The sequence below is a fragment of the Trachurus japonicus genome, chromosome 1 (assembly GCF_045865225.1).
Source record: "Trachurus japonicus isolate A0001 chromosome 1, Traja_1.0".
NCBI lineage: Eukaryota > Metazoa > Chordata > Actinopteri > Carangiformes > Carangidae > Trachurus > Trachurus japonicus.
The window spans coordinates 20,588,637-20,605,184 of NC_140907.1; the positions used below are offsets into that span (position 1 = coordinate 20,588,637).

At 42.2% G+C, this 16,548-nt stretch overlaps 1 protein-coding gene across 4 annotated transcripts in view; it reads right to left on the reverse strand.

The window, feature by feature from the left end:
• The window catches only part of LOC146991840 (glutamate receptor 2-like), a 45,514-nt gene extending 34,399 nt beyond the window's left edge, over nucleotides 1-11,115 (reverse strand). For all 4 annotated transcript variants that reach the window (XM_085779604.1, XM_085779614.1, XM_085779595.1 and 1 more), the window contains exons 1-2: nucleotides 10,794-11,115; nucleotides 2,824-2,964 (exon numbers count right to left, since the gene is read on the reverse strand). In XM_085779604.1, the coding sequence (XP_085635730.1) occupies nucleotides 2,824-2,964; nucleotides 10,794-10,863 (211 nt within the window). In that variant the 5' untranslated portion in view covers nucleotides 10,864-11,115. The remainder of the gene's footprint in view (nucleotides 1-2,823; nucleotides 2,965-10,793) is intronic.
• Nucleotides 11,116-16,548: the final 5,433 nt, after the last annotated feature.

The following is a 16,548-nucleotide window of genomic DNA, read 5'->3' on the forward strand; positions in this document are numbered from 1 at the left end:
TACGATAATTTGACCATTTCGTGAATGTGTGGTTGTAATCAGCCTGCCGCAACTATCTGCCGGATTTTTTTTGTGAACCCTGAAGGCATCTGTTCCCATGTGACAAGTTTCCAGCCAATCACGAGTGACGTTCATGCGTTTGTCTCAGAAAAACGAGCATGATTGGCTGAATGGTCAACTGCGCCCGCCCCATGAGACGTTCAGGTCAGAAGTCAAGCGAGCGAAATTCAAAACAGAAGAATGCAGGGAAAATGAGAGTCCCCGAAGGAGACAGTAAGGCCCTTGCACACTGAGTTGTTGTTGTTTTTTTGTCCGAAACCGCCGCACGTTTATTCGACATCATGTCATGTTGATCATGACTCTGAAATTTCGTTTGTCCATCCGTCCGTGTGTGTGTGTGTGCACGCGCGCCTGCCAGCCGCTGTTAAGGATCAAATTGGTTGTCGTCTTTTTAATGTGTGGCTTCAGGAGAGCTAAAAATCTACCACCACTAAAATAAACTGTGATCATAATTAGGTCTATTTGCTCTTGAGGATTGGATGACCAAACGTTTTATTTTTCTCATTTTATTTCCCGACAAGTTAGAGGACCACAGAATCATCCTCACTGCGTGACGACTGTAAAAAAAAACAAAAAACGGACAACCCCACTTGGGAGGGGGGTACTGGGGGTACTGACGTTGTACTCACGTTACAAAGCTGTGAGTGCCCATAGGACGCTATTATACACTAGAGTGACAATAGTGCATCAGCATATTTGACTATAGTGCATCAATATGCTTGTTATTTTGGTTATAAAAGGTGTACGATAATTTCCCTCAAAATACGACAATTTTATGCCTCTGGTACGATAATCCTACATTTCCCACCTGGCAACGCTGTTTGGTCTCCTAAACACCACAGACACTACCTGAATGTTGCTGCTGACCATGTCCAACCCTTTATAACCTCAGTTGTACCCATCTTCTGATGGCTACTTCAAGCAAGATGGCCACCGTGTCACAGAGTTCAAATAATCCCAAACCAGTTACCTAATCCTAACATGACATTTTGTTTACGGTACTCAACGGCCTCCACAGCCACCAGATCTCAATCCAATAGAGCACATTTGGTGCTTTCAATGTGGTGCAACGGGAGATATGCATCATGGACATGCACCCGACAAATCTGTGTGATTCCATCACGTAAGTACTGTATGGACCAAAACCCCTGAGGAGGGTTTACATCTACTTGTTGAAACCATGCCATTAAGAATTTAAAAAGCTGAAGGCAAAAGGAGTGCTGGCAAGGTGTACCTAATCAATTGGCTGCTGAGTGTATGGACATGAATTAACCCATTGCTCATGTTGTAATTCATGTTAAAGATGCACATATTCCACTGACGTTGCCAAAATGATTTAATCAGACAAAAATACTGTAATGCTTTTAAAAAAAAATACTCATGATACCCATCCCTATATCAGAACGGGCTCTTTGACTTATCAGTCTGTTTTCTGTTTCTGCCATCCGACATGTTTCTGTTTAAATGATAAACTTGAATCTTTAACATACTGACAAACACGTTGTCTCGGTGAAGTCAAAGTCACTGAGTGTGAACATCATCCGTACTGCAGCAGGTGCAGAAGAGGGCTCCATGCTATCACAATACACTGCACTTAAATAGCAGAGCTCCGAGCCTTAGGCCATCATTACATCATGCTCTGATGAAGACTCAGAGCACTGGCTGTACTGAGGCCTTATTCCCGCTGTTTCTACTCTGTGATTCGACACTGCTCCATTTCACCAACACATTTATCACCAAATTTAGATCACACATCTGTGGCTCGGGCCAATTACACTCACCCTAACACAGCCTATGTTTAGTAAAGTGGTGACTACGTCAGGAGAAACGTCTTATCACGATCTTAACCAACCGTGCTGCTGTGTCTAGACTGGTAATTGATTCTTTGTCATATCTGCTGTTGACTGTAAAACATCCTAGATTCATGTTTTTAGTGTGGAGGAGGGGGGATCCACCATTACTCAGGGCACTAAACAGGAATGAGCTTGTAAAGGGAGCAAAAGACCAATCAGAGCTTTATAAATCAATAAAACCCAGTGCCTTTCATGCCTTACAGAAACAGAAAGTTACCCAACCTTGGCATACAGGTCGCAGTTATCGCTACTATAACTATCTGCAGTACTGAATCTTAAAGGAGAATGGCTTCAGAGTCACAGCTGAATCATTTATACATGTAAAAAATGTCACCATAATCCAACAAATGATAAAAAAGCAAAGCATTTTTCCACAATGCAGAGAAAAAGAGAGCGCCTACAGTATCTGGAGATGAACTTTAAACAGTGAATAAAGAGCCTATTACTAACTTACACCTGAGGAGTTTCCAGAGGTCGTGAGTGTATTTCCCGTTGGGGATCTTAAAGGTTAAAAAGCTCCATAAGGTAAAATATCCCAGTGGTACAGTAGTATCATTACTAATGACACAGACACTTTGAGCTGGAGCTTAGCGAACCTCTGTCTGATGTCAACATGTGTCACTCTGACTGACTAAATCATGTCTGACATCCACACTGTAGATCAACGTGTTTAGGAGGAACCAGAGTCCAGACAGAGGAGAGACAGACGGACACACTGTTGCTTAGACAGTGACGAAAAGTAAAACTAACCCATGATCAGACTTCCGTATTGATAACGTCACACTTAATGCTAATTATCAATAAAAAATCTCTATCAAAACATGAGGCAATTATAACTGATCTGCTACATTAATAACATCAATTTTGTAACTGATTTGTGTTCAGAGCGAGAGAAGACGATGTTACTCACAGCAGTTAGTGACTGCGAAGCTGTTGGCCACCTCCAGGTTGTCTATGTGAGGAGTCAGTCTGAAATCTGCCATCCCAAACTGAACCATGCCGACTCTGAACGCACTGTACTCCTGATCTGCACCTCTCGGGAACAAGCCACCTAGGACACACACACAAAGAGATAAGAAGAAAATAGTGAGACAAAGAGCAGAATAATAATCACATAATACACAGTATTAGAGAAACAAGACAATACAGTTTTGATGAAGAGGCAGTAAATCAATAGGTTTTGTATATTTGCGGCTCAGAATACCGACTCTCAAGTATCAATGACACTGCAGTATATATCATTGGTGTCTTTTTCAAGATTGACTTGAATCTTTAACTGTCATTTTGTATTTTCCCTCCTGTTTTTTTTCTTTCTTTCTTTTTTTATTTTTTTTAAAGTTTTGATCTGTAAGAAGATATATAATAAAACATCTCAGCACAGTTTTACATCTCCTCTCTCAGGCTTCTCTGGAGGTCCAGTAACCACAGTTTGGTGAAAGAGGCTTTAAGCATATCAAACATACAACGCTCCACTTTAAGCAGCAGATAAATGTTGTGTATTTGCTTCAGCTCAGCAGGTGTCATGTGATGAGAGCAGCCGAGCTCCTCTCTGAGGTAAACGCTTCAGTCAGACCAGGTGTGATGCTGAAATTAAATCTGTCTGAACTGAACTGACAATCACTTTTCAATTAAACCAATGTTTACACCTTGTGTTCTATTTTAGTTTAAGGACCTGTCGTCATAATGAACTACAGACATTTATAACTCTCCTATGTCTTTATACAGACAAGCAAATGAGGAAATAACTTTCAGGGTCAGCAACAGAGTCACAGGCCTCCGTGGTTCACTGTGCACCTGTGCAGTCAGATGTGTGGATGGACCAGAGCTGCCTCATGTGGCAGAGCCTTGTGAGAGACGTTCATTGAGCGCTTAACTATTTCACATCCATTGTTTCCAAACCACAGACTGAGACATCTACAGTACAGCAATAGCAGCACTGCTTTCTTTTTTCTTTTTATCACTGTTGATCAAAAACACTGCAAAAAGGGAGAGCAAAATCTTCATCAATTAAAAGAAATTCTGCCTCGTCTCAGCTGCTGTACTCGTGGCGAGGCTGGCAGAATGAGGTCATAGTTCCACACACAGCGTTTGGCCCCGAGCAGTGAGGCTTGGGCCGTATTAAGCGAGTATGGCTGTTTGCATTGAGGCATTAGCTTCTGTGACTGACAAGTCTTAACACGCTGGCTGAGCTTCTGCCAACAGAAACAAGGCCACTGTTAATAAATGACCGTTAACTTAGTCAGGGTATCACGTGGAGTCCTGCTGTGCTGTGAGTATCTTCAAAAAATGTCTTCACTGAGGATGGTTAGCTGGTAGGCCACACACTGGCTCCATTAATCACTGTCTGTAGGGGCCATATATTTGATTTGTGGGATATTGCTCCAAGTGTTAGTCCTGTAAATCTACCACCACAGGTACTGTAAACACAGGTGGTGCTCATTCTAAAGGGCAAAGTCACATAAAAGAAATTAAATTAGAAAAATGAAGATTGTTTGAAACATGTTTTGTTTCGGGAGTTGCTGTGGTTAGCAGCACCTCTGCACAAAATCTGCCTGTTCTCCCTGAGCCTGCGTGGGTTCCCTCCAGCTTCTCCAGCTTCCTCCCACAGTCCAACGACATGCACACTAGGTTAATATGCAGCTCTGAAGTGCACATAGGTGTGAATGTGAGCATGTAAGGCTGCTTGTCTCTACACGTCAGCCCGGTCAGCGACCTCTTCGGGGTGTAACCGCAGCCGCAGCCCCCACAACACTACAAGGATAAGCAGTATAATGGATAATGGATGATCCACGTTGAATGATCATATCATGATGGACCAGTCCATCCCACTCTGTCCCAGTCAGTATAACCAGTTGGGAGATAAATTCATACAGTCATTGATTAAATCTGGTGATGCATCTTACTTTAACCACCAGTGACTTTGTGACAGCTGTATCCTGAAAATCCATAACTGTGAACACATCTGGAGGCTCAATCAAGAAGGCTCCAAACAGGTGCCACATGTTGATAACCAGAATCATTCCCAGTAGCTTTAGGGACAGTTAACTACTGTAAGGTATCCAAGGGATCAAAGTAGAACATATAATTGTAGGATTAGTGACAATGTTGAAGATGGCAATGCCTCCCATCTCCTTCTTCCATGAATGGATAAGTTAGCAGCTAAAAGTGGTGTTATTCAACAATCCAATCAATGCATTCCCACATGTTTAATAAAGTCTCATTTAATAAAGACAATTATAGTTTTGGGATTGGAAAGGAAACAGCAGACTGCTCAGTGGAAACAACCAGTGTCTCACTAGTTAGAGTGGACAGAGGCAAATAGAGCAGCGAGAAAACAAGTGGAGGTGTTTCTTTGTTAATACCAAATGTTATAACCAAGTATGCGTAACCACTGCAGCTGATCTAAGAGCTCGTGATGTTGAACACCCCCAGCTACTCTCAGCACTTGTTGATACAGCTCACTCCTACAAATAAACCCCTTGTTAGAGACAGCCCATCACCACCAGGACTGTGCAGCCCTGGTCTGTGGAGGCAGAGGAGGCCCTGATGGAGCGCTACAGGATATGGGGGCTGTTTCAGGAGCACTACAGCGATGACACCGATGGCCTCCCTCAGTGAATCACTGACTACATTCGGTTCTGTGAGGAATGTGCAATAAAATTTAACAACCTATGGTTTTATTTTATACAGGACGGTCTCCCCTCATCATTTAATTTATGGCATGTTTTAGTGGTATGAGAAAAGGGTCCATATATCCATATCCATATATTGATTTTGATTTTAGTAGCATTTTATTTTCATCTTGAAATATATTCCAATCAGCTTATTTTAACATGCAGAAGATTGTTACACTGAATGACAAACGTTTTTATTTTGTACGGGCTTTTTGCCTGTAATCGATAGGACAGTTTAGACTGGGACAGGAAATGTGGAGGCAGAGAGAGGGCTGCAGCCTCTGCATATGGAGCTCCTGCTCAACCCACTGAGCTGTACGGCGCCCCACGCATTTTAAGTCATTTTGTTTTTGCTGGATGTTAGCTCAACTGATTTAGTATGAACTGTTTTTTTTTATTTCTCATCTGTTGATAAATTGATGGATAGCTGAATTTGCACCTATATTTGATATTAATATTTAACGTGTTTTATTATTGAATAACCGTTTCATTGTGATTTACTTATTGATTTACAAAAATACAGCTGTTGAAAACTGTAACTGGTTACTTCAACTCTTAGGGTTGCCCTGAACCGAGCCTGTGTTAGATAGTGAGTTACAGTAGTTCATTCGTGTTGACCAGGGAAGGAGTCTTTGTTTCTCTATAGGTCACTTTCAGGTCCTTCTCCGTAAGTGGTTGTTCACAGTTAATTTCTAGCATAGTTGTGAAAACCCTCAGAAGTAGGACAAGACGGGGTCTCAGGTGAATACCCACACACTGTACATACACGCACTGCTGCATATAAATGAACATATAAAACACGGATTTTGCGCTAATGCTGATTAGTGACAGCTGCTTTGGCCCCAATCAGTGCATCTGAAAATGAGAAGCCTCTGAACGAGTGCACTGAACATGGCTGATGTGGGAAGAAACGTGACAAACCTATGGACACATCTCTGATATCTAAACTCAGTCCAGCATACTAATGCACCCATATGATGCTCCTCATCACACATTCACACAGCAAACACCTTCTGTTTCAGATGATCCCTGAAGTGAGCGGGAATGTTCCCTGAACCCCACAGCAGATGTTTCCTTACAGTCACTCAGGAGAGTTTTCTTTACATCCCTGGTCCTGATGAAATATGCAGAATGCTCCGTCAAAACTTTAGGCTCCAGAAATATTCTCTGAACCATATGGGAACACTTATTACTGATGGTGTGACAACTGTCTTCATCATGTTTCCCATACATTGATTTATTTATGGTGGGCTACCACAAAATATCAACACAACACCACATATTGATTTGCTATCCTCTTACCCACTCCACTCCTGCAGTTACTGCCACTGCTGGTAACAGACATTCACAGTATTCTCACTGTTGTCAGAAAACAGAAAACACCATACAGTCCATCAGATGGAATAAATTCAACAGTGATAACAGTGATCATTAAAATTGGTTTGAAACTCGTGTTTTTCACTTTTTCGCTCTCTGAATTCTTAGATCTCAGCCTGTCCTGTTAGCAATGCCTATTAGTGATGCTTAGCCACGGCTCAAAGCCCTGAGCCGAAGCTTTTGACATCATGCTGTTGGGCCATGCTCATGTGCAAATGTGCATCTGATTTTATTATTATATCATGGAAATGCACCAAAAGAGCATAGTACGTGCTAGTTAAAGCTATTTGTGTTTTAGGAAAGAAGCAATGTTTGTAGCTTAATCGAGACATTCTCAATGATAAAGGGACATCCCTGCTCTAAAAGGATTGGACAGTTCTTCAAATCATTGAGGAACCAAACCACAGATGAGAACAGTCTGGACTGAGATTGCCTTGCAGTGTGCAGGGACAGCATCACCAGACTACACTGCTCGGAGAATGGTAGCGGCTGAGAAATAGCATGAAGCTGCATGACTGAATACAAGTAAATGGGTGCAGACCCAAAGTCACTCTGAAGGCGAGCGTCAGTGATTTAACTTTGATCCTGGGAGCCATGGGTACCCACTGTGTAGGTCAATGAGTAGTGGAGTCACTAAAGACCAGGCTGCTGCAATCTGGACCCTCTACATATACAGTAGGTTTCACTGCACAGACAGGAAGGCCCACATTGCAGTAGTGGAAATAGGGATAATCATGGCCTGGACCAAGAGTTGGGTGGTATGCTGCTGAGTCAAGAAAGGCTTAATTTTTCTGATGATGTACAAGCTAAGAGCCACAGCTGAGAAGTAGATGCAACATGGTTAGAGAAGAAGAGCTGCTCATCAAACATAACGTGAGTTCCTTGTGAGCTTACAGGGGAATGCATGAAGACCTTTTGATATCAATATCATGATGCAGAGACTCATTGGCCATAAAAGTTCAGTCTTAGTTGGGATTTTAGTTACACTGAAGGATATACAGTATATCAGAGAGTCAGGCCAAACTGTGCTCAGATTTGAATTCAAAACATGCAAAATGAAATTCTCAGCACAGACAAACACTCACAGAAGATCTGAGCACACTGTCAGAGAGACTGATGCAGACAAGCAGCTGGAACTGTACATTAATGACCTCACAGCTGAAAATACAAATAATAGCAAAGACCAAACTGATGCAGAAATGGTGATGAGGGCACCACAGCAGAAAGTGAAGTTCAGTCTACTGGTGCAGCCATTAATGCCACCCAAGAAACATATTGAGCACTCTTTTTAAAAATGACACCTTAAACAACCAATATATAAGCTCACCACTTATGCTGCAGCAGCAGTGAAGGCAATTGAAATGCAAATACAAGGGCAAAACAAGGGTGTTTTTTCCCCCCACCATTATGGAAAGCAAAAGCTATGTCCATATCAGAGTTGAGAGTTAGTTTAGACATGCACATGACTGACAGAAACCAGTGACTCACAGATCATCCTGGTGAACTATGCAGATGTGATATAAGGTATAGAAGAGTTCAAATTAGAATGTAACCCCCTTTTTATCCTAGCTGTAACACTATAGAGCTAATATGCAAACATTAAGGACGACCTTGACAAAATGGATGAAAACCATCTGTGAGGTAACTGTGCCAGGATTTGAAATAAACTCAGCTCAAGATGAGTTCCAGAGATGTGGATGACACATAAGGATGTGTGGCGCTTCACTGGGACTACATATCACTACAAGCCCCTGTTACTCACGAAGCAAAGATCTTGCCAAAACACAAATAAAGACTAACAGATAATACTTATTTGACAAAGCCAATGCTGATGGCAGAGACCATTACCAAGGTCTGTTAGAATACAACAAACCTATAGAAAGCCTAAGGTCACCTGGTCATAGCATTGCTACTGTACTTTACCAGTAAATTACATAATTGTCCCATTTTTTACTGTTACATATTATGTCAATACAGGATGCAATTTGTCCCATTTTCTTAAGTTCCCTTGAATGCAATACCCACCCACATTCAGACTCTTACAGCTCGTAGCTGCCTACCCATGACATCCATTGGTTAGGTTGGTTAGGTTTAGGCACGAGGAGTGATAGATCATTAGTCATAAGGTGAGAGAGAGCAGGGCAGGCCAAGCAGTGAATCTTCTCACAGACAGACAGACATCTTTGTCGGCAGCATGTCTTCATTTCTCTATATGGAAGGTGGCAACCCTATCTGGCCAAATCCTGATGAGCCAAGGCTATCAAAACTTCCTGCAACCACAAAATAACTGCAGCCGCAAGCTGCATCTTATACTGCATATGAATAGAGGAAGGCATGCCAATATCGTCAGCAGTTGTATTACAACAGATGTACCAGACCTCTGCCACACCTGCCTGCAGGCACATCCATCCTGGCATGGATCTGGCAAACCTGTGACACAGCTGGCATTAAGCTGTCACATCCAGAAACAAGAGGGCCACACATTCAGGTGGAAACACAGGCACCTTCACCAGACCAAAGAAACAGCTCACAAGTTTCCAGCAGACAGGGACACAACTCACACAACCCAGACCTGTGGAGTCAGACCATCAACAGCCTGGCTACACAACCAGATCAAGCCCTTATTAGGGGTGTAGTCGGATCGCTGCCCATCCATGAAACAACAAACAAAATATGAATTAAAATGAACAACTTACACCGTTTAGAAGTTTACAATAAGGCACAGAGTGTTTGACTTACACGTGGTCATATCTACTGTGATGATTATGTTACCCCTGAGATGTTGTACTTTGATTATATGGTATATACCCAAGTGATGTATAGCATTTTCTGAACTGTGAAGACACCCTTTATATTATGGGAAGACATTCTTTATCTTCCTGTCCTCCGGTTTTGAATGCAATATTGACGACCTAAAGGACAGAGTTTGTGCCACCTACAGTCGTGTTGTATGTTTGATAAGATTCCAGCAAGTGTTCATAATGTGTAGCTACAAAAGAGGAACTGGCCTGTTCTCGTAAGAAATCGCATCATTTTTTCTCTTCATTATTAAGAGAATAATGGTGTTACATTCTCATAAGAAGATCTTGCAGTGTGTGCAACACAGCACATGTTGTTTTAGTCAAGTCCAGCAAGATTTGGACATGGAGTCCTGTGGGACCCACGACTATGGCCGACTAAAGAAAGACCACAGGTTTTGAGTAATGCTGGTCTTGACTTCTACCCTGCATATCTATCTATCTATCTATCTATCTATCTATCTATCTATCTATCTATCTATCTATCTATCTATCTATCTATCTATCTATCTATCTATCTATCTATCTATCTAACAAGCTTTAATTATATATAGCCTGTTCTTGTATTTTAATTTACTTTCATGCAGCTGAAAGTCCGGACCTGCAGGGGTCGTTCTACCTGTTCTACCTGCAGGCCCAGCAAGGAGCCCAAGAAACGCGTATGAAGTGCTGAATTTTACCCGAATTCTCTCGGATCCACCTGTCCTCATCTGTGTGCCATTTAATACCTTCGGAACCAGCGCACATATGCGCATACATGCACACGCCACACACTGCGCTGTCAGTAAGATGCACGCGCCTGGGAGCACATACACAAATATAAAAGATGAGGATGTTGACATAATTAGAGCAGTCCAGCGGCTCGAGGCCCTCTCCTCCCTGGCAGCGGTGAGGAGGACACAGATGAGCCAGGCCCGCCTCTCCGCGAGGAAGACGCGGGCCACGGTGAGCGGGAAGAGCCCACACTAAGAATCACTCACACGGATGCATGGTGGGGCCGTGATACAAAAAAAAAAAATCCAAATCCTTACCGATCTGGACGCTCGGAGACCCGCTCAGCGCCTCGCGCCATAGGAGGGTGATCACAAACAGCAGCTTCATGGTGAAGATGAAGATGATGATGATGCTCCTCACAGCAGCCTTCGGTCGCGGGTCCTACAGAAACATCACCTCCATCACACACGGTGCGGGCTCATGGCGTGAATCCAGGTCCGTGCAGAAGCGTCTCCGGCTCTGCGGATGCCCTGTCCTCTCTCTCTCTCTCTCTCTCTCTCTTCTCTCTCTCTCAGTGGAGATGCGCGTTCCTCCTCCTCCTCCTCCGCTGCCGCCGCCGCCGCCGCTGCTGCTGCTGCTGCTGGAGTGGGGAGCGCGCACCGAGGATTGCCTAGGAATACCGATGAGGCACGAGAAGGAACCGAGAGCAGCCGACAGCGAAACGCACAGCAAGATGGGGCTGTGGGGTACTGACAGTTCAAAACGAGAACACACAGATTCATCTGACCTGAAATCACAAGAATCTGCACTGGATCCTGCGCGCTCTGTTTGGTCTTTACATGATCCCTACACATGCAGCAAACAGTGATGAAATATCGTGTCGCCCCAAGTGTAGATATTTTTTTACTGCGAGTTTTCCATTCCAGTTTCCAGGCATCTGTCTACATGTCCACAGAAAATGAGGCTGTACCGAGTATTAAAATAAACGTGGTTATACGTTATCTAATAAAGAGGCATCATCCAGAAGCTTCCTTTCACAATGTTTCTGCTACACCAGAGAAATAGCTGAAGGGATTCAATCCCATGTTTTATTGAGGCTGCAGGATATATAATGACACACATATGTAATTATCATTATTTTGTCAGATTTCGAGATTGGAATATGTGATTTCATTTGAAGTGGTTGTTTTTGCATTTCATTCTTATGGGGGGGGGGGATGAATATGTGAAAATGTTTTTGTTTGGACAAACATCTTCATCATCTCCTTTAAGTCTGGAGCATATAGGCCAAGTGGTCTCTGTAGCACCACAAGGCACAAAAATGTGACACAATTTTACCTTAAAAAAACAAAAAACTGCAGGTCCTTCCATTTTTGCAGCTTCCATATGCATTAATATTTTAATTAATTGTCCAGTGTTATTATGATTTATTTTTGATGATTCTGTTCTTTTTTGGGCATGGGGACATGGATTATTATATATAATTTAAAGAAATAAAAAAAGACATAAAGAAGAAAAAAGCACAAATCACCTGTCTCTCCTGTGCACAGAGGCGGTTACACCCAACCTGAGGGAAAGACATTCAGTTAAACATCTGCTAAAATAGGAAACCCATTGGATCCCCACTCAGGAACTATATACTGGTAAAACACTGAGTAATAGGTTGATCCTTAATTTAATGTTCAGTTCACACTGAAAAAGAAGCAATAATATGTTAAGTAACATGAAAGAATGAAATATGGATCTATGTGGAAAGACAACATCACTGGTTTTTACCAAGTTTGAGGATTTACAAAACACTGTAGGCTACTGCTGTATGACATTTTGAAATCAGTCCTTATGGCTGGCACATGGAAGCATCTAAATTCACAAAGAAACTCTACACTAACAGTATTTAAGATCACTCATGAAAAACACGCAGAGCAGAGGAATATAATCTTATGCTATAGAGATTTCAATAATCCACAATTTCTTTTAATTTTTGATTGATTATGCTGTTTTAGGAAAAATAAATAAATTGTATTATGCAAATGACAGGAAGATTTTTCGATCAGGCAGTAAAACCTTGAGGAAAGTAGCCTAAAAGATGAAAAAAGCAAACCATTTTGTGTTGTCAAGATGATGTGACATCAGCATCAGGCGCTGGTTCCACGTGTCAGTCCATGCAGCTGAAATCCTGTTCTCCTGGATTTTTTGGTTCTCTGGTTTTAATATTTTTATATTTTCATACGCTTAGCCTACCTTTTTGTTCACATTTGTTTTCTACTTACAACTTAATTTATCTGCGTTTGAGTCCTGTTCATTCATGTGCCACAGAGTATGATGCTGATGATAACATCAAAATTAGCACAAGCAAATTAAATTGGTGAGGTAATGAATGTATTGTTCAGCAATTCAATTTTCTAGTGAATAGGAAATTGCCATCCAATGAGTGGCCCCAGACTTTGAGCCTTCAATAGCATGGGACCATGGGCTAGCAAATCAAACAAAGCAATAAAAACAATAGCCAGAGCCCTATGGCACATAGAGGTTCAGTATATCAAATGGTTTTCAGTATTAAATTTATCCATTTAATATAGGGTAGTCTAATCACAATGAGACCAGCACAGTGAGTTTATTGTCATAATAGCCTACATTCAAGCCGAGCTCCCCTACTTCCTGAACTTAAACAGGCTCCTTTACTTCCTTTCTTACATTATTGGACAAACTGATTAATCTGACCATTGTTGTGACTACTGAGGTCAGAGTCAGACACACCTGGATTAATCAGTTTGTCCAATAATGTAAGAAAGGAAGTAAAGGAGCCTGTTTAAGTTCAGGAAGTAGTGGAGCTCTAGCCTGACAAACCAGACTATATCATTAAAATGTATGTATGTATGTATGTATGTATGTATGTATGTATGTATGTAGCCTATATGACCTACGGAGCAAATATAGCCTAGATTTCTAGGCTAGTGGAGCTCGGCATAAAGCCTATTGCGAGACCTCCCCCTCTGCCAGATGTAAACAAACCCAGGACGAGTAGATTCATTTAGCTATGAAAAAGGATTTGGTTGTTGCCACGTGTCTGTCAAACAAAGAAAATCCAACTTAAAGTCTGTCAGTAGGCTACAGTATGTCCTGGAGGAGGTGAACCATGCTCGTAAGGGAGTGGTTGACGTAGTTGTGGTTGTGTTTGATGCGGACTCACTGTGGTCAACTTTCCAAGCTGCTGCCGCGGTGAGGAGCGGAGCCAGCACACAACAGGTAGGCTGAAGTTTGTCCAACAATTCAATCGTTTGCAGCCTGCAACATTGCAAACGTTCACAGTGAGCCAGGTATAAGATTGCAGAGGCACTGAAAATCGGTTTAAAAGCAGTAAAAGGGACCGGAGAGAGCAGCCTGAAATGTCTCTGGTAGCTGTTGCTAGCTTGCACTGAGCCTGGTAAGACAGGTGATCATCGACCGCGAATACCCGGAAGATGCTCCGCCCACAATTTAGCAAAATAAGATCTAGCCTACCTTGCTGTCACTATAAAATTAGTGTCCACTTAAACTACACAGCTGCTGAAGCCTGCCAGGAGGTGTCACTGATTCACCACCCTCAGAAGAAAAACATGATTGGTCAATCTAACCCTAACCTTTTCAGTATTTTTTCTTGGGGCCTTCACTGAATAGGCCTACTGTACCTTGAAGGCCGTGGGGGGTTGTTACAAATTTGGAGCAACATGCATGTAAATATTTTTCATGTAATATATCCACACATCAATAACTAAGGATAACATTACCTGTGTGAACATGTGGTAGCAGGCAAGATATAAAACATTTTTATATTTATTCCTGTCTATACCCAATAGGTGGAGCCAGAGATCACTCATCTTATCAAACATAGAGCAATAAGACTGACCCATAAAATACATACATTTTCATCAGGTATGATGAACCTGTAAAGTTGAATGAGTTAAAGCACCTTTAGGCTCTCTTAACAGTTTCCATAGGGTCTTTGGGCCCTCAGGCTCAGTTCTATTCTTTATGTGGTCATAAAGTAAAACATCACACATCTGTTCCAGAGGAAAAGAAACTTTTATTATACTTTCCTGAAAATAATTCATATCAAGTTTGACAACAGTTTTTCATAGCATAGTAGTATATTTCCAGCAAGGGAGTAGCACAGGCTGCCAAGCTTAGCTGCTGCTCAAAGCACTTTAATGTAACAGCTCTTCAGGAATAAATGCTGCAAATTTCTAATAAAGCCAAAGCATTGTATTTACTGGCTGAGCTGCCTAAGACCTTTAACACTTTATGGTAAGATGGTGAGAGGTGTGGATGAGCCTGGGAGAGATCACATGTACAACAGCATTGGATAAGTTAGTCCAAAAACAGAGATAAATTATATCATAGTGATTTATGAACCTGGACCAGATCAGTACGTCAAACTAACATCTCATCTACTTCAGTCTTTAGACTTTTCAGTGTGGCTCCAGACGCAGCTGTCCAGTGTCAGATCAGAACAAAAGCTCTGGGTTCCTGCTCAGACCTGGAATTGATCAGCGTCTTCAGTGATCCCAATCACAAGTGTTCAGCTCTAAGTAGGTCTGTTCATCACAAGTGTCTCTATTGATCACCACTGAATGTGCTCAAACTGATCTGATCTCAAATACCTGCTTAATATTCCTCCGTAACATTCACACCTCTATTTAGAACTGAATACTTGTGATTGGATCACCCAAGCCATACAGTATGCTGATATCTAAGTGCATCCAGGAGAACCAGGACTTCAAGAGCTCGTGTCCAGACAAACTGAGGGATCAGATTAGACGGACCTTGGTCAGGGAGCTTCAGAGGTTGTCTGCAGAGATGGAGAGACTGCTGGAAGGAGAAGCATCTCAGCGTCTCTCCATCAATCAGATCTTTATGTCCAAGAGATGAGACAGAGATACTGAGTGTAAAAAACATATGCTGTTGGAGACAGAGAGCATTTTGAAATTCTGAGAAACCCTAACCCCTAATAGGAGGAGCCAATCCAGTTACCAGGTTTTGTGTGGCACCTTGAGACCTAAGTCCAGAAGCAAACATGACAACATTGGATAGTCTTGAGGACCACTGTCAAATCCAGGTTCAGAGCAGTTGAATCATCAGTCTACACTAGGTACTCCATCATGACAAAGTGAAAAGTAACAAAATATACCCATCCTATGTGTGAACACACTCAAAACACCAAGTGTGAGTACAGAGGTCAGAGGTCATGTGGACAATGCAGCAGGTGGATCTGGAGTCTCAGTATCAGACTGCACTGCAAATCAATCTGGTTGGCCGATTATCTGAGCCTCACACTCTAACAGAAGAACCTCCACAGCTACAACCACAGCATGGTGCTTTACCCGCCAATTGTCTTAACTAAGACTCACTCATTGAACACGCAAGTTGGTTCAAATTCATCAGCAGTTCCTGACCCTGCTAAAAGACTGAAGACACGTTATAGCTAACATGTTTTTGACAACAGGCATTAAGTGGAAAAATGTCACTGTGACATCCTAAAAAAGTAAAAAGAAAATATTAAAATACAGTTTTATGCAGGAGTGTGTGGTATAACGGTGAAGCTGACTGATCATATTGCCGTGTCACTGAGTTGGCGTTTCTGGCTAAAACAGATTCTGTTGGAGGTGTTGCTGCAGTGCTGCTAACTCAGCTCATTGTCCCTCGATTTAAAGATCTTTCGTTTCAAACAGACTGGGTGTAAACCTGGTACATGGCTGAACTGTATGTGAAAGCTGACCAGGCACTTAGGGCTCCAGCCTCTTGTTGTGGGCAGTAACAAGAGGCTGTTTGGGAACTGCAAGGAAAAGGAGGAGCACTTCCAATACAATGAGCCTAGCCCCTAATTCACGTGTCATTATTACTAAAGGAGGTAGAGGAATGACAAAACACAAGACACAACAAGAAGAGAGAGCAGGAAAGAGAGAAGTCATTGGCAACTGCTAAAGAAACTGGCAGATCTGAATGGTATGTAAACAACAGAGTCACCAGTAACAGGAAGTAAGACAATACGCTGACAGCAGCACAGCAATTAAATCCATGTTATAACTATACATT